At 24.8% G+C, this 19,313-nt stretch overlaps 2 protein-coding genes across 3 annotated transcripts; one reads left to right on the plus strand and one right to left on the minus strand.

Moving 5' to 3' along the window:
* Positions 1-5,718: 5,718 nt before the first annotated feature.
* Positions 5,719-7,930, plus strand: Fbxo42 (F-box protein 42). 2 transcript variants are annotated; one of them, XM_011504235.1, is made up of 7 exons: positions 5,719-5,979; positions 6,044-6,387; positions 6,462-6,619; positions 6,690-6,820; positions 6,902-7,041; positions 7,111-7,232; positions 7,384-7,930. In XM_011504235.1, the coding sequence occupies exons 1-7, from the start codon at positions 5,856-5,858 to the stop codon at positions 7,928-7,930; spliced, it is 1,566 nt and encodes a 521-aa protein (XP_011502537.1). In that variant the 5' UTR covers positions 5,719-5,855. The 2 variants fall into 2 exon arrangements, with proteins under 2 accessions (XP_011502537.1, XP_011502538.1); XM_011504236.1 differs by having other exon boundaries at positions 5,877-5,979; positions 6,060-6,387.
* Positions 7,829-11,780, minus strand: fand (Pre-mRNA-splicing factor SYF1 fand). The gene is made up of 16 exons (XM_011504234.1): positions 11,751-11,780; positions 11,543-11,691; positions 11,133-11,454; positions 10,763-11,062; positions 10,551-10,692; positions 10,325-10,476; positions 10,038-10,258; positions 9,803-9,965; positions 9,588-9,701; positions 9,347-9,509; positions 9,181-9,290; positions 8,909-9,112; positions 8,613-8,829; positions 8,383-8,532; positions 8,239-8,315; positions 7,829-7,910 (listed from the first exon to the last, which is right to left on the minus strand). The coding sequence occupies exons 1-15, from the start codon at positions 11,778-11,780 to the stop codon at positions 8,254-8,256; spliced, it is 2,499 nt and encodes an 832-aa protein (XP_011502536.1). The 3' UTR covers positions 7,829-7,910; positions 8,239-8,253.
* Between the last annotated feature and the right edge of the window lie 7,533 nt (positions 11,781-19,313).

Here is a 19,313-nt window from a genome sequence, read left to right on the forward strand (position 1 = left end):
ATGGTTTAAATATTTATTCAAGAATACCACATTGAATATGTATAATTATTTCATGAATATATCAATTTATAAATCTTTTAAATAACTAAGAAACCGTATTTGTTTTTAATGATATTGTCGAAATATTATAATACTTGTTTTTATATACTTATTATAATGTATTTATAAATTAATTTTTAAAAAGTTTTTTATTATATAAATTAGATAACATAATTACCTTACACTTTACAATTCAATCATTAATTAAATTAATTAATACACGAAATTTATTATTTAAAATATAGATTACATAAATTATGTATTTGTTTTTTAATATTTTTTATTAAGAATAATATTTTAAAAATCGATTATTTTAATTTAAAATTTCAAGTTTATATAAATAGTAACATATTAAATTTAATTAGCTTATTTTATTAAATAAGATAGATGCTTAATACATTAAATAATTTCCTGTATCATTAATTCTTCAGTCATACATAAAATATTTGTAAGACTTAGTAATCATAAATATTCTAATATGTACAAAAGATCAATAAATTTTTATTTTATCCATCTACAATTTAAAAATCATAAAATTTTAAATAATAATTAAAAACAATTAATATAATTATTTATTTATATCTACTAATTTTATATTCATACTTTTTCTTTAATTAGTTTTAATATTGTATGACAATATTGCAATTTTTAATTAGAAAGTCAACACTTTTATTATATTTAAAAATCACCAATTCTAAGTTTTAAATTTAATATAAACACAAAAATATGAAATTGTAGAATATAAATTTTTATTATTTATTTTTACATAAATTTATTCAATAATAAAATTATTTACTTTTAATTTTTTAATATAAACAATGCATATTATGTGATTTGTACAAAATTAAAATGGAGTGTATTAAAATAATGTTAAATAAAATATTACAATAGATACAAAATAATTGCTGTCTTATTAGTAATCAATTATCTTTTACTGAACTTCTAAATGCAATTTAATATGCTTAAATATTGAGATATAGTTGCATGAATAGATTGAGAACAATATATGTAATAAAATTATATTCTTTCGTGTATTCCTCATTAGTTGATTTAGTTGATTTAATTGATAACAAATGATAATATTAATCATAATTGTAAATACTTTTTGAAATATACAATTATTTTAATATAAAAATAAAATTGGTACGTAAGTTTTAAAATTTTTATGCAATTAGAAGTATTGTCTTTGAGAATATAATATTATTAAATATAGTATATACATAATAGAATCATAAGCAATTAATTTTTTATTATTCGTTTATTTTTATGATAATCTTAAGTTCATAAATTGAAGAATATTTATGGTCAATTTAAAGAAAATATATGGTCTCTTATTTTCACTGATTTATAAATATTCTTTCTTTTACCAAAAAATTATTTCCATTATTTTAATTCTACTATTAAATATAAGTTTTCTTATTTACACGTAAATATATAAACACGATTTGAAATCATGAATAAATGGAAGTGAATTAAACTACAATTAAATCTTTAGAGATAAATGGTCAAGTATATGAAGAAATAAGAAAATATGAAAAGGTGACAACATAAAGTAATAGAAAAAAGCATTAATATGAATAAAGTGATGTACAAATGCATTGTGTAAAGGAGCAATACAAAAGAAAAGAAACAGAATGTATAGAGAGAAAAAGAACAACGTAAAAGTGGCCATATCATTAGCATAGACATGAGCCATAAAAGGAATAAGAGAGAGTGAAGATAAAGATGGAAGAAGATGAATAGAATAAGTACTTTCAAAAAACGTTGCATCTAACGGATACTATTTTTATATCGAATTCAAGAATATAATTATTTTGGATATATTATTACTTAAATTATTAATATAAGTGCGAATGAACAATACTTAATGATATATAGAAATTTTTACACAAGCCTTTAATCATTACATGTTTTATATAATTTTCTTTGTATATTCTTTGTATATGTTGAAAATATTATGCGTTGTAAATGGATATATAAATTAGATAAAAATTCAACGTGCATATATGTATATGCTTAAATTATGATTATAATTTTGCTATATTTTATTAATTAACTAATAAAATTCAATAAAAATGGTTGCATAATTTTGTTATAGCAATAAGTTAGAATTAATAATTATTAATATTTTCTAAAATTGAATATTAAGTGTTCATATATAGTTATTACAAAAATAATTTTTCTTATTATAGTTAAAAACACCAATTTTTATAATATATTCAAAATTATACATTGGAAATACAGTTAATGAATGAATTAAAAAAATTTTATTTCAAATTTTGAAGATTTATATTCTTCTAATAAGTTTTATAGCAGAGGTTAATAATGGTATTAAAACAAATAAATATTTCTTATTCACCTTCAACGAATGAATTAATGCAATGAATTTTAAATTAACATTTTCTATGGTATAATCTATTTGTTATTCCTAGATATGTAATGATCACAGTCCAGTACATCATATACATATTTTAAATTATTTTTTATTTACAATTGTACCATTTCTAAACAATTATATATACAAAATTATTATTTGTTCTAGTAATAAGTTCAAATTTAATTCGTAATTGTAATAAATTTTTTCACGTTTATATTATCAATAACTAATATTACTGCTTTTCTAATATTCACAAAATAAGATCCTATTATTTTTTGTTATATACCTAATACATACTTTTTAATTAATAATAATACCACTATAAAATCAATATTTAAATGTTAAAATTACCATGATAAATACCAATTTATAATGAATATGGAATATACTACCAATAATTGAGCACTAAAGATCTAATATCATTAATATTTTCAGATGATTAATTGACTTTTACAATTATCATTACAATATTACAAATATTGTACATAATATATATTACAAACTATGTGTAAAACAGTGTTATATTCATACACAAGAAACAGTTACAAATAAAATATTTGACAATAAATTTAGATTTTTTATTTATTCAATTTTCACTCGTTTATAAGCATCAAATGTACATATTTCAATGTAATATTATATTTTAACTTAATTATTTAGTTTTTTGTTCAATTTAATGACTGTATTAATAAAAGTTTTTCACTTTAATCGATGATTACATAGTTTACAGACATTTTTGTAAATAATTGTGCAATGTTTCATAAGGGCTACAAAGGGTTTACAAAGGGTATACTGGGATTTATTGGTCGTCTTCTGTGACTATACTTATGAGAATATACTATGAGAGACCATATGGCAGCTCAGTTTTTCCATCGACTGCTTCATATACACTCGAATGTGAAACTGAATTACGATGTTCATATTTTTTTAAGAACTATTGTAACTAAATCTTTCTTTTTAATGTTGTTCGGAATTTAAGCATTTTCCAAGACTTTGTCTTTCGAATTTGTAAACATTGACTCCGCAAATTCTCGAATATTCTAAGCCTTATTTTCGAATGTCCTACAATATTTTCGGCGTAGCAACATTGGTTGGAATTCTCGAACATTCTAAAGCTTTGTCTTCCTGGAATTCTCGAAAATTTTAGACCTGTAATCTCTGACGTCATGCAAGATGTTCGCATAGCACATCTATGTGTTGTTGTCAGCTAAGTAAGCTGCTGCGCAGATATAGAGAAGAAGAACATTATAGCGCTCATTGTAATTATATCATTCAGCAAGAATTTACAGCTATAAGCCAGTTACTCAGTTAGGTCAATACAGTGAAGCCATTATAAGTAATACACGTTCAAGTCTCATGTGCGCAACAATTGAAAAGCAGTCAAGAGTGCTGACTGCATTACAAGAACGTACATTACTACAAAAAGCGCAATATCTAGGCATCACAGGATGAGGCAAGGCAACTGCATCTCTGTGAGTACCACAAGGCCCTTTTAATAATAGTGCAATTAGTACAAGGCAATAAGACACCACGTGCAGCCAACAAAAGGCGAACAAGGCCCTCCTATTAATAGTGCAACTATCACAAAGGTAATAAGACAATGTGTATCAAAGAAAGACCAGTAAGGCCCTTCTAAAAATAGTGTAAATAGTATAAGGCAACAAGACATCACGTGAAGTCAACAAAATGCCAACAAGGGCCTTCTAATAATAGTGCAACTAGCACAAAGGTAATAAGACACTAAGCGTGCAGCTTACAAGGCGTCTCCAGTGAGGAGACCCAACACGTTACCATCATGTGGCACTACACGGAGGAGTACCAGAGATTTACGACCTCTTACTTCTCAGTGTAAAAATTTACCACCAAGCACACTACGTCAAGAGGATTCCGCGATTCACGACCCCCTACCTCTGTACGTAGTGCATGCTAACGCCACGTGGCAACCACTACTGAACTGCAAGATCTTACAGATTCTCAACAGCATCTTAGAATCATTATTACTGTATAGTTTCTAACATAAAAGGGAATAAACAGCACGATGAGCAAATATATTAAATATTGAATTAATGCGCTATCCTTTCCTCTTATCTGCACTTCCTTCCCTCACCAGGCAACATAGTCTAATCTAGTCATCTTGGTCCCTCGACCACCGAATGAATGGGATTCTAAACAAATATAACCATATTAACGATACATATTGTTCACACAATTACTAAGTAGAAAAACATAAATAAAGTAAGTTTCTATTACTATTTAATCCTTACTGCATTCTTTTTTAATCATTGCAATTTGAGAGTTTCATGAATATTTAAAAAATTCCGATTCAGTTAATTTGAAGTGATGATTCAATGATCCTTTCTATCTTCAAAAGTACCTTATGATCATTTGTCAATGTATTTATATTAAACTCATTTACAGCTGACAATGACATACAGTATTGAAAGCATACTCTTGAAAATTTACAATTTGATCCTTCTTTCAACTATTTCCTAGTTCATTAATTATAAACGAATATAAATTACATCTTATCATCAATATGGCATAACAAAAGTGGCACTATTTGCCACCAGATCTGTTTAAATTTAACTAAAATTCTAATACGCACACGTTCGTACCGTATGGAAACCTTTAAATCCTGTCTTTTAAAATTTATAGCTACATTTATTTAAAAAATGAATGTTCTTTTTTTACAGTGATACATGCATGTATGACAATTCGCGAATGCGTATGTGTGATTGTGATAAAAAATATAAATATACATAGCTGTTAAAATCTTATGATATTCAATTTTATTAATAATAAATATTATATAATTACAAACAGTTATTATATATATATATATATATATATATATTGTAATATTTTGAATTAGATTACAATGCATTGATAATTTTTTAATTATTAAAACATTCACATATATAATAATTCTTAATTTTTATCTGATTATCAAGTATCTTTTAACTAAGATTCAAACGAGCATACAAAATATATTGCAATCAGTGAGTAGATTCTTGAAAATTGTCTAACTTGACGCAAGTTATATTATATATATATATATATATATATATTATTTTCAAATTTGACTGCATAGATATTTTGAAGAAGCATGATAAATCACCAATCTCGAATAATATTTAATATATGACTAATTATTATATTACTATTTTTTTGGAAATCTAAGATTTGATAAAAAAATTATGTAGGAACACAGCAAATATTTTAATATGTATGCCAAGTAATTGTTTGCGAAATTATATTAATACTCTTATATCAATATATTAATTATTTCTATATATTTAAGAAATCTATTTTATGAAAATATAACATTTTTAATATGCCTTAAATGCTAGGTTATGTTGGAGGAGCGAGAATAGCAATTTTTGATTTTTGAAGAATTTGGTAAAAAGTAATACCAGAAGATAAATTATAATATTTGACAATGCACTGTAAAATTGATGATTTACCAGATGAAATATTAGAGTATATTTTAAGTTTAATACCACCATATAAAGATCTACAGGAGTGCATGTTTGTTTCAAAGAGATGGTGTCAAGCTACAAAAAGTAAAGTTTTAATAGTAATTGGTGTTATTAATGTAATTTAATAATAAATATTTAATAATTATAGATGTTATTGAACATAGTAAAACTCATTTTCAAAAGTCAATAACATATGGATCATTATTTTGGAATTCTTGGCATACTACCCAATGGATACCTACTATTGGAAAAAGGCATTCTCATTCTGCATGTACTTATGATAATTCTATGTATGTTTTTGGTGGATGTACAGCTGCTTGTACAACTTTTAATGATTTATGGAGACTTGATCTTGATACTCGAAAATGGGTTCGACCTATTACAATGGGAAGCTACCCATCACCAAAAGCTTGTGCTACCATGTTAAATTATAAAAAAAGTTTTATTTTATTTGGTGGCTGGTCACATCCTTCTCCATATCCTGTACATCAGGTAAAGCAAAATGAATCGAGTTAATTATTATTTATTTTTTTTTTAATTTATTTAGATCATTACAAAATTTTCAGCAATGGAGATTATTCAATGAATTACATGTTTATTTGATTGAATCTAATCGATGGTTTGCTATTAATACTTTGGAAACACCTCCTCCTACCTCAGCACATTCTGCTTCTATTCATGGAAATCTAATGGTTGTATTTGGAGGTGTTGCCAATGGATATAGGTAAACATTTTATTTTTTTATAACTATTATTTCATGTTTAAAAATGTAATGTATTTTTATAAAATAAAAGTTCAAATGATCTGTGGTGCTTAAATTTGGATACATATTGTTGGACAAAACAACTAACATCCACGTTAAAACCGGAGCCTCGTTATGGTCAATCACAAATTTCATTAGGTCATAGAAATTTACTCATACTTGGTAAGAAATATTTTTTTGTTTTTCTGCATAAATTGTGCGTTTGAATTAATTTATAAATACATTATAAAAATTATTTATTAGGTGGATGTACAGGTCCAAATGTTGCAATGAATGATGCTTGGTTATTGACAATGGGAGATCCTATTTGGACATGGAAGAAAGTAAATATGTTTCATACTGAATCAGCACCTACTCGTATTTGGTGTCATCAGGCATGTAAGGTAATAATGAAAAACACTTTTTAAAATACTGAATTGATTAATTCAATCTTATTTAATTATAATTAAAAGGTAGGAAATTATATAATAGTTTTAAATAAAAAAAAACGACAATCACAACATAGTGGAATGAGTATGTCAATAGGGAAACCAGAAAATTTACCTCATAGTTCTAATTTATTGTCTCGAGAAAGGTATGTAAACGTAAATTATACATAAATATGTTTTATTATTTAAATGTAAGTCAAAATGAAATAAAATAAATTATTTATACATTGTTTTTAATATGTTAAAGCTTATACTACATTATCGAAAATAATAAGAAATTTTTTAAATATTTTATAGGCAATTGTCTTATAAAGAAATTGATAGAGATGAAAATATAAATGGGCGTCGTGGTTATCTCCAAAGATCGAGTACTCGTAATTCACAATCAACATCTATGAACTCATCAAATGTAATAGCACTACCAGTATATGACAGCGCATTAAGTATGGCTGCTTTTCGGGATGAACCAGTTCGAACTAATTCTGTAGTAAATCGCCAAAAACAATTAGAATCTCTTCGTCGCATGGAAGAAAGACTTCAAATTCGTAAAACTCAATCTAAAATTGTTAAAAAAACTGAAAATACATTGGGTATATTTATTTTAGACATAAACAATATACTGTGTGATGAATGTTCTGCATCTTGGATCCCTCTTAAACAAAGTAATGAAACAGGCCCAGATGAAAGAATACTTTATTCATTAGTACTTGGCAGAGGAGAACTAATAGTATTTGGTGGTATAAGAAAAAAACAAGTTACAATACAAGGTGAAACTGATATTGATGATTCTCAAGTGTATAACGATCTGCATTTTATAAATCCACCTACAAAATATATTATATAATTGTATAGTTACAAATTTCAATTTAAATTTGATTAAAAAAAATTAAATTTATGTAACATTGAAAAGTAATAAAATTAGCTATTGATAATTCATTACAACAAAAATTGATTTAAAAATTAGGGAAATCTTTCTTATTATTAGAAGAGTAAGTATATAATATTAAATTGAATACTTTGTAAATTATTTGTTTATAATACAAAGCTTTAATAAAATAAAACTTATTATTTATAATTTATTTATAGAATATTAAAGATGTAGTGATTTAGTTAAAAATAGAAATTAAATAGATTAAATAATTTAATATTTACATATTCATAGTATTTCTAATCATTTTTTAAACCACCAAATACTTGAACTGGAATAATTTGTTTTTCAATGGGAATATCTAAAATAAAATAAGTAACTTGAAAAAAACTATTATATATATTTAAAAAATTAAATTAATTCTTAACCTTCCATTTCATTGATATCACTATTATCATCATCAGAATTCATTTCAATATTAATTTCATCTGGATTAATAATTCGAAGATCAAATTTATTACTTTCTTCCATGGTTTCACGAATAAAATTAATTGTTTGCGTTGATCTAATAATGTCAACTAATAAAAACAATTTATTATGAAAATGTTTATATGAATTTAAAAGCAGTAATACATAATATATGTATATATATATGTACCAGTTTCAGAAATTTTATTATTTCGAAGTTTCATAACATCTATTGATTCATTTATTTGATTTGTAGAAGTATTAAGCATTTGTGCAGACATCATATTTACTTGTGTATTATACATAGCCTGCACACTTCGCTTTATTCTAAGCATTTCGCGCATTGTATCTTCATTGCCATGACTCACTTCAAAATCTTTCCATATTTGCCAGAAACTACAAGAAACCTAAAAATGAATGGAAATAATGAGTTGTATTTTTATTGTTTAGATTATTTTACAGTATAAAAGGTTATATACTCCTTACTCTTGGATCACTGATTTGACTACAGTGAGCATAGATTACTCTAGCTCTATCAACTTCACCTAATTTAGTTTCCATTTCTGCAAATCGTAAACACATTTCTCTCGTCTTTTCTTCACTTAAAATATCTATTGCTTTTTCATAAATCTCTCTTGTTTTTGGAACACCATAAATATCTGCAGCTTTTTTTATATATATATTGAACATCTTAAAAAAGAAACATAACAGATATATAATTATTTTAATTCTATATTTTTAAATAAAATTAATTTTACTTCAAATTGTTCTTCAGGTAAAACAGCATTTGTAGCTCGTTCATACACTGACATTGCATGTCTAGCTAGTCCATGCTCTTCTTCTAATTTAGCATATAAAAGATAGAAAGCTGTAAAGTATAAAAAGTAAAATTTAAATATTGTATTATTGAATAAAAAAAGTTACCTTTCGCATATTTTCGAGGACAATGTTCAAGGCATTGTTCAAACAAATCACGAGTTCTTTCTAATTTTGAGCCACCATAACGTTTTAAAAATTTAGTAAGATATGTATTCCAAATATCAAAAACGTTTGGCCATTTAAATAATGCGATACCTTTCTCATAAGCCTAGAGTACGAAATTTTATAATTATTGACTGCTTACGTGTAAAATAGTACATATGTATTAATTGACTATAAAACTTACTCTAAAAGCTTCTTCAAAGTAATTATTTTCTTCGAGAAATAAACCATAATTTATAATTATTTGAGGAGTTGCAATTTTTAAATCTAATATTTTATCATAAACAGCTTTACAAGTCTGTAGTATTAATAAAAATATAAAATATAAACATAAACATATCCAAATTTATTTTTATGTATATAGTATATTATAAAATTTATTTTCATAAATTCAGTTACTTTAAAAGTTCCAAAACTTTCTTCAAGATCAGCATACATGGACCAAATTTTTAAAGACCTATATAATCTCATTTGCACAGTTTCAGTCTCATCGTGATACGCAACTTTCCTAGAAGGCATCGCTGTAGCTTGATGCATAAGCTTTAATACATCTTTGTTAAAACTAAATGAAATATACAATATTTAGTGCTACTATTGACAGAGAAATGTATATAAAAATAAATCGAATATTTACCCATATCGTATTTCCATTTCAGCCCATTCGCACCAGACTGAAGCTAAATCATCTACTTTTAAGTAAGGAACAAGTACTGCTTTTTCAAATATAGTTCTAGCATCTGAAATTTGTTCATTTTTTTCATAAAACTTTGCGAAAGCTACCCATAAAGTGTGCAATTTTCCAACAGCTAAATGTGGTTGTACTATTTGCACAGCTTCTGTGTATGTATTTATTATCTGCAAATGTTTTTTGGTTTAATGAAAAAAATAGTTAAAAATATTAAAGTTATATAAAGAAGCTACCTCATGAGGTTGACCTTGATATAATTCTACTCTTTTATGCCAATCTAATACATTATGAGGATTTTGTCTCAACGAAACAGAATTAAGTAATAGTAATCTTCTTTCCATAAGATTTTCAAATCTTGCTAATCTTAATTCTAAATCAATATCATCTATAAAAATTAAAAAAAAATTTTTAATTAAAAGAAAAAATGTAAATATTTTTTAAAAAAGTAGAAATGTTTACCATCCTCTATGGGGACTTCAGAAGCTTCCTCTATTCGTTTCTTAAGACTCAGCTCTTCAAATTGTGCATAAGCATCAAAAACTTGTGAAAAATCTCTTACAGTCGTTACAGTTTGTATAGATTCTTCATATATATCTCTAGCCTAAAAGTAATACATTTATACATAATATCTTAGAACATAATTAAATTTTGAAATTAATTTGTAATTATACTCTTTCAAAAAGACCACTTCGAACATAATAATCTGCCAATGCATTCCAAAGAGGACCAGCTTGATCAGTATAACGCCGTAATCCACCACGGATTATAGCATCTACATTAAGAGATTTAATTTTTGTAGGATTTTTTGATATTAAATCACAAAGTTCATTCCAAAGTTGATGTTTAGATTTTCCATATTTTGATACAAAATCATCTTGATTAACAATATTTGCAAGCTTCATAGCAGCTTCATCCAATCTGTCTATTGAAATAAGGTAATCAATATATTCTTCTGTTTCTTCTGGTGCTAACTATAAAGGAATAAAAAATATAAATATAGTAATATTAAATTACACAATATATACAGAAATAAATATATACTTTTAAATATCTTCTGAAAATTCGAACTGCAGTTTCATGAACATTATGTTTCTTTACAAAGTCGATATAAAGAGGCCAAATTCTGTGATGTTGTGTTATAGGAAGAGCTCTAAGAGCACGGTCAAAAATATGACGAGTTTGAGTAATATAACCTTGCTCTGTCATTAATGAACAATAATCCATCCAAATTCGAGGCATTTTATGCATGAATACTAATGCTCTTTCAAAAGCATTATTCACAATATCAAAAAGTGGATCTATAATACATCGATCCTTTAGTTGACTCACTCTATGTCTTAGATAATTGTACCATAATTTATAACTACAAAAATTCAAATTATTAATAGTATTATTATACAAAATTAGTTGTATGCTACAAAAAAATTTAATGTTATATTGCTTATAAGTACCTTCCTGGTAGTTCCTTAAGAGCCCGCTCATAGACTAGATTCAAACTTAAATGTTTTGAGGATTTTAAATGATCAATATATCGTTGCCAATGTTTAACTGAATATGGATTTCTTAATATTTCTTCTTCATAAAGTACATCTTCTTCGTTCTATATTAGTACAAGAATTATGTAAATAATTAAAATTATATTTTAATAATAAAACTTACAAAAATACAATGTTGTTCTGAATTTGTCATTTTCATTCGACTAAATTTAACATAATTTCAAAGAATCGTTCAGTTACATAAAATATTTAAAACGAAATTCACAAACTATTTAGTAAAAGGAACACCGATCTAAAGGAATATAGGTTATGAACATGTAAAATTTAAATAAAATTTGACCATAGAATGCATGTTTCTTGAAAATATTTTTTGTATTCTTAGCATTGCCCATAGTGAAATGAGGTTAGTTATCTGGATTCTGCGCAAATAGTCGTATAATTGATTAGAATATGCGAATGTTTTCTTTCATAAATTCTTTGGCACAAACAAAAGGATAGAGTACAATTGTATTGTTATATAATTGTAGAATAGAAAAAATAATCTCATAACATCCGATTATTATATGTGAATAATTTTTTTATTGATGATAAAAATTATAAAGTTCTTATGTAATAATCTAAAATTTTATCTTCAATTAATGATTGTATACTATTAAAAATACATTACTCGTGGGAAGATAGAAATAACATTAATTTTAACTGATAAATGATTCTTTTAATTTTTAGAACGTAAATAATCATTTAAGATTGTATAAGTATTGCACTATACTCGTTTTCATTTCACTCGAATTATTTTCCGTGAAAATTATATTTGTTCAATCAAGGTAAAAACCAAATCTAAACCGAATACCACTACTTATGTTCTCTATAGTTTATGCAAACAATTTCTGTTTTTTCTCATATTTATAGGTAAACATGCTGTCTAAAAATAGAGTACCGGGCTAGGAGGGCCAAATATCTAGAGTTAGGTATAAACTCTCAGATGGTGGAACGGAGGGTTGCGAGCAAGTGGACAGGATAGTGCATGTATTCAATAATAAATAGATTTGGTATTTGTTTTAGTTTATTGCGATAATTGCATTAGTTGTATTATAATGAATTTTAGTTTATGTTTGAATGCCTTCGTTTCTTGAGTTTTGTATTGCTATTGCCACGAGCTGTAATGTGCGTTGCATGTACAGGTAGAAGAGCGTAGCCTTCTGGTCTTCTATAAGTATTGCATGTGGTGGTGGTGTTATACACGTAGAAGAACAAGGTCGTAAACCCTTGTGCTTCCTTATGCAGTGGCACATGGCAGTAGCTTGAATTTGCATTGGTATTGTCTTATTGCTTACGTTGAAGGCTCTGCAGGTGTGCTTTTGATGTCACTTCATCTTAGTCTGCAGATATTGCTGCGTACAGCGCCTCGTAAGTCTTTCTTGTGGGAGCTAAACTTGCCCCTTATGTGCTCGCAGATTGTGTGAGCTTGGTCGCTCTACAATTCTTTACCTTGTGAGGCATATTGTGTATTATTATCGTTATTAAGGAATGGAACTTTACCTTATGAGTTCTGCAGATTTTTATGCTCTTGATGGCAGCTCGTGATGTCTGCAGGTTGTGCGTTGTGTGGCAGCTTATACTTTATGTTTTGTGTTTTTCTGACTATACTTTGTATTGTTTGCTGAGTTTGCATCGAACGGCTCCTTATTATTGTGATTATGTTGTGCCTTGTGCACCACTGTTTACTTGTTTCCTTTTCCTTATCTTGCACTGCTGCGAGTGTATGATTTGATTTGCATTTATCTTGCACTTGTTATGAGTTGGACATGACTAGACTTTGCCTGTTAATCGGTCTTTACTGTGTATGTCTACATTCTTGTTATTTGGCGTTCCCTTGGAGAAGCAGCCTTGCCAGCTTCTCTGGTGAGAAGTGACTATCGTGCGCCTTACCGGCGTCTTTCTTAAAGGCATTCTCGGTTACCGCGTGGTCCTTATGAATTTCCAATCAGAGCGCCTCTTTCTGGGCGTCTCCAATCGAATTGATTCTTTCATTATTGGCGGCTCCAATTAGAGCGCTTCTTACTTGCAGTCCCACCATGAGAAGGGGACTTCTTTGGCACGTTCTCGCTTCACTATCCGAGTCACATGTAGCTGGGTTGACAACACCGTATGCGTGCAGTGTTGCCTTTAATATCCCTTTTTTCGGATGTAAGACGAGGTGGTTTTTGCTTATATTTTTATGACTTGACTATGCCAGAAGTATTATGACTTGTCGTCGATAGATGCTTTGTGGCGATGCCCTGTCAAATGTTTCGTAGCATTAGCTTTATGACGGCTTTTTGCTGGACACTTGGACCTTTGTTCTCGCCACATGTGTTTATGAATTGTATTTTCTTTAGATATTCGAATTTTTGCTGAATTGTTTAGATTTAGTTAATCCGAGGCGCGTTTTGAATGTTATTTCTCGAGTAGTCGAGAGTTCGCCTTTTTCGGAACTCTTATCTCGAATTTTCCAGATGTTTAATGAGCTGGGAGTTTTCTTACATTTTCGAACACATACCAACATAAATTAACTTGTAAGTAACCTGTATAATTTATATAATTTGTAATATTACTTCATTTTATATATACACAAAATGTTTTAATTTCATCTAAATCCTGTACAAGATAATTCAAATTTGTTGATGTGGATAATCAACGTACCTAATCATTTTTTTGGTGTAGTAATACATTAATGTGGATAATGTATTAATTTCAGGCATCTCAATGCTATTCTTCATGTCCAATCATATATGATTAAGTTATGATCAGAATATAATTTTATTCTAACTTATGGTTTAAATTTATAAATATTTATATCAAAGTATACATCATAACAGGGTGTTTAACTTCATTACAATATATGAATATGATGGACAAAGTATTTATTTTTATTCAAAACTTTCTTTTCCAATAAGCTATAGACTTTTTATTAATACAGTCTGTATGTTTAGTTTAAGATAATTTAATTGATATTATTCATTAATTCTAACCTAAATTTTATTTCAAAAGCAATACATTAATTCAATGAATGTATCTCTTGATTCCATTTATGAATTGAAAGTTTGTTATCATTCTTATTGTAGCATATCTATATATATTTGCTATTCCATAATCGTGTTAGACTACATTCATTAAATCCAGCATAATATTTTCATTGTTTTCCTCGAACAAAAGTAAGTCTTTTTACCATCATTAATAGTTATTAATTTATTTCAAATTTTAATACATGGTCCAATTTTTTAATATCTTAAATGCACTTTATCCAGCAATTCTACAATCCATTAAACGTATAAATATTATTTCCACTTAGAACTTCTTAATTGTTTCTTTATTAATATTATATTTGTATGTAAAGTTATTGTTCATTAAAAATAATAAACTGAATCACATTAAAGCTGTTTGATTCCCTGATTAGATAAAAATAAATTTAATCCTAAATTATAAATTTTCAATACAACTAAATAATTTAATTTATAACAATTCAAAAATGTATTTTAATTGTATAAGACATTTAAATTCAAATATTATAAATTGATAATCATAAATAATATAGATTTCTTAAGAACTATATTTCTTTTTTATATTCTATTATAATTTTTTTAAGGACAAAATAGGAGAAAATGCTTATTAGAATACTAAACAGACTTATCTGACAGCAATTTGTCTCTACATTTCACAACATAATTTTGCTCTTTTGTAATAGATTATTACAAACAAAAATTCATGTAATTATAGAAAACGATAGCATTTATTGACAAAATTTGTTACATTTTGTACTAATGCTTCATTTGATTTCAATTCAAATCTAGATATTCTTTTATTTCCATTAAAAGTATTTAAATTAATTAAATGAGTATTTTTTTCTGAAATTCTATTTTATATTTACTAATCAAATTTTCCATAACAAAACTTAATTGAAATTTGTGATGTTCAAACTAAGTAATCAGTGAAAAATAACAACAAAAACAACAGAATTCATGACTAATATAAAATAAAACTTTAATATATAATAAAATAATCTTGAAATAAAAATTTTTTGTTTTTTACATAAATCTTAAAATTAAAAAACAAAAATTAAGAAAAACAATATTTCTTATTTGATAAGAATATTCATATTAATAATGAAACTATAAATTAAGTACCTTAAATTTTGAAAATAGTCAGTTTAAACTTTGTAAATAGTCAATTAATTTTATTTATTAAATAAATTTTTTAAATGTACTAATAATTTACAAGTAAATTGATATCATATAACTTAACATTTAGATTTATATTAAATATACATGGAGTCGATTTAATGGCCAAAAATTTACAATTAAATAAAAATTTATTTTGAAAAAATAATTGAAATATGAATTTTCTTTCAAAAGTACTTTTGTAAAGTGATAATAATTTTTTTAGTTAGTTTTTCGTTTCTGTTCATTTTATGTAATGACTTCTTGGGTCCTTTAGAATAAGCTCTAATAAGCAATTTTATAGAATTACAGTAAACCAGCAGTACTCTCGCCTATATACTAAAGATAATATTATGAGTATTGTGTAAAGAAGGAATCTATATCTAATTTTTTCATTTTCTGTTCTATTAATCTCCAATAAAATTCTGTTATAATAACCTCTGGAGTTACTCCATGTTCTAAAATGTCTAATGTCTATAGCTCTGTTAATTTATTATAGAATATCAATTTTTCTTTATTACAGGAATTGTGAGTATTTTTTTTAATTTATTTTTAAACTTTATTTCGAAATAAGCAGAATTTATTTTGAAATATATATTTATAGTTTGAAACAAATTTTAATTAAAATAAACCATTTTTATCAAGTAATTCGAGAAGTACAAAATAAATTTCATATTTAATTACAGTTTTTAAATATTTTATTTTAAAAAATTTTTTTAAATTATTTATTTTGAAAAAATAAAATATCAAAATTATTATTGAAAATATATATTGATATATATACAATAATATATGTTAAAATACCATACTCGAATTTCGTATTATAAATTATATTATTATTAAATTAGTAAGATGAAATAGTTTTTAAAAGAAATAATTTGAAAATAAATGTTATTGTTAAAACGTATTTTCATTTCTTTTTTATTTTATTTTCACTTTATGAATAATAAATATGCAATATACAATAATTGTTAAAATAACTACATTAATAAACTATATTTATAATTAAAAGTTGTTTATTGTTCTTATCAAATTAATATGTTAAATAATTGTTTTAATACTGATCATATGAAATTTATTTTGTATTTAAATTTTTAAGTGTTATTTATGTTATTTTAATTCATTTAAAAAAATGTATTATTTCTACCTGTATAAAATAAAAGAAAATGTCAATGATAACAAAATATGCTTACACATATTTACAAATATATTTGTAATAAAAGAAACAGATTAAAATTTATTTTTATCGTACATAGTAGGCAATATTTGATGAATTTGGAAAACCATATTATATATACAATATTGAATACAGAATATTACCATATCTAAAAAATTTATACTCATAGTTAACACTATATATGTTTATAAAAAAAAAATAAGTTAGAGGTTGAAAAAAAGAAGAAAAATGGAGTCAGAGGGCAGAAGTTAATTTATATGCTATTGTTTAATTTAAAATACATAAAATGAAAAAAGTGGTTTATTTTTGTATATACAAAGAGAAAAAAACAACCAATTAATATCAACTTTTAATATCATCGAAGAAATGTCAATATTAGTATCAATAATAATATTGAAGTTTTTTTTCATTTTAGATTAATAGTGAATTTTTAATTATTTATTAATTGCTTTATATTCTATACAGAAAAATTTTTTAAAATTTGGTTTTAATATTTTTATTAAAATATTATTAATATTATTATGTGTAATACTGCAGATTTTAATCAAAATCTTTTATATTGTAATTATAATAAAAATCAAAGTAAATAAAAAAAATTATATAGTGATTATTATTAGTTATTATTATTTGTGATTGAGTTATGAATAATTATCTATTATAATTTATTACCAATAATTTGAAAATAAATTATTGCAATTTTAATATTCACTTTTATAAAGTTATTAGTGTTTATATATTTTTTGTCGCGTATCTTTTTAATCATTCATAATGATTATATGTATTTTCCACTTTTCTTCTCTTTTTTCGTAAACAACAGTCATTTACTTGAAAACAATGAATTCCTTATATTACAAAATAGCACATGGTATATATTTTTAAAAACTAAAAAAATGTAATGTAACGTTGATAAAATTTAGTATGTTTTTTCAAAATGCAATCACTAAATTTTAATTTTGATTTATTATATATTTCTTCAATCATGTAAATATATGATTTATATATAACTTGTGATTTAGCCATTTTTAACTTGTTGTGAACTTTGACCTTCAAATGAAATACAAAAATAATTTATATTGTATTAATAAATTGTATTATTATTCTTGTTGCATTAGTAATATTAGGATGTAAGCATTAATAAATTATAAACTTTCATTTATTCTCCAATATTAGTTTTTTTTAATCATATAATTACTTACCTAGTTTGTTGGCATCATATTTACTGAAAATTTCAGTTTGGTAATATTAAAATTTGTTGATGTAATTTTAATTAAATTACTTTATAAAACATACCCATCCCAGTATTTGTATCTGCAGTTTAATTTGCACTCCTCTATGTATTCTGTAGGGAACACTAACAACATAAATATTCATTTAAATTCATTAAATATTTCTTTTAAAAAGGAAAATCATTTTTTACTTCTATGATGTTTTATCAATACACTTAAGATTCTTTTATATGTATTAGAATTAATTAATTTAAAATAATGAATACATATTTGAAATAAATATTAATATACAATATTAAAAATTAATACTTTTAAAGAAAAGGTTAAAATCAAGAATAGATGTATTTAATCAAACTTTTCAACTAAAAACATTATTAACATACTTGTACTTGTAAATTTATGTTTATAATTATGAAATATTTAAATAAAAATATTATCTGTTTTGTAAAAAGTATTTAATATATAAGGATCGCAATACTATTTACACAATTTATTTATATATCAAAATTGATAATAAAGCATTAATAGTATTTAAAAATTTTAAATGACTGAAAATTATGAGCATATTTATTTCCAGATTTTAAACTCAAAAAAATGTTATATATGTGTGCGTACTGAACAATAAGAATTTAATTTCATCCTAAGTAATTTTATGGTACAATTAAGTAATAAAGAATGAATAAATATTTCTTACAGTTACACATATTTAAACACTCATTTAATCCAAAACTTGTTCCTTGAGCTATGAAATTCAAAATAAAGAAAGTATATTCAAAATGTATAATAGAAGCTTAAAAAATTGTTTGGATTTAATCTACTTACGCTTTGCATATTCATCGCCACATTTTTTTAAACATGAATTTTTTTGTGCTACTGATTTCATTGCTTAATATTCACAAAAACATATTGAAACGTCATTTTTAATGAATTTTAATTATATTGTAATACAAATTGCAAATTAATATAGTAAATTTCATCTAGCGATGATTACAATGTTATTAAAGCAATTAAATTATGTTGTAAATTATAATGTTAGCCATGCATATTCTTTAAAATTCGAATGAAATAGAAAAATTACTTAAAAAAGTAATATATTATATTTTTTATATTATGGTAAAATTAACTTA

Source organism: Ceratosolen solmsi, unplaced genomic scaffold (genome assembly GCF_000503995.2).
Source record: "Ceratosolen solmsi marchali unplaced genomic scaffold, CerSol_1.0 scaffold19, whole genome shotgun sequence".
In the NCBI taxonomy this organism is placed as follows: domain Eukaryota; kingdom Metazoa; phylum Arthropoda; class Insecta; order Hymenoptera; family Agaonidae; genus Ceratosolen; species Ceratosolen solmsi.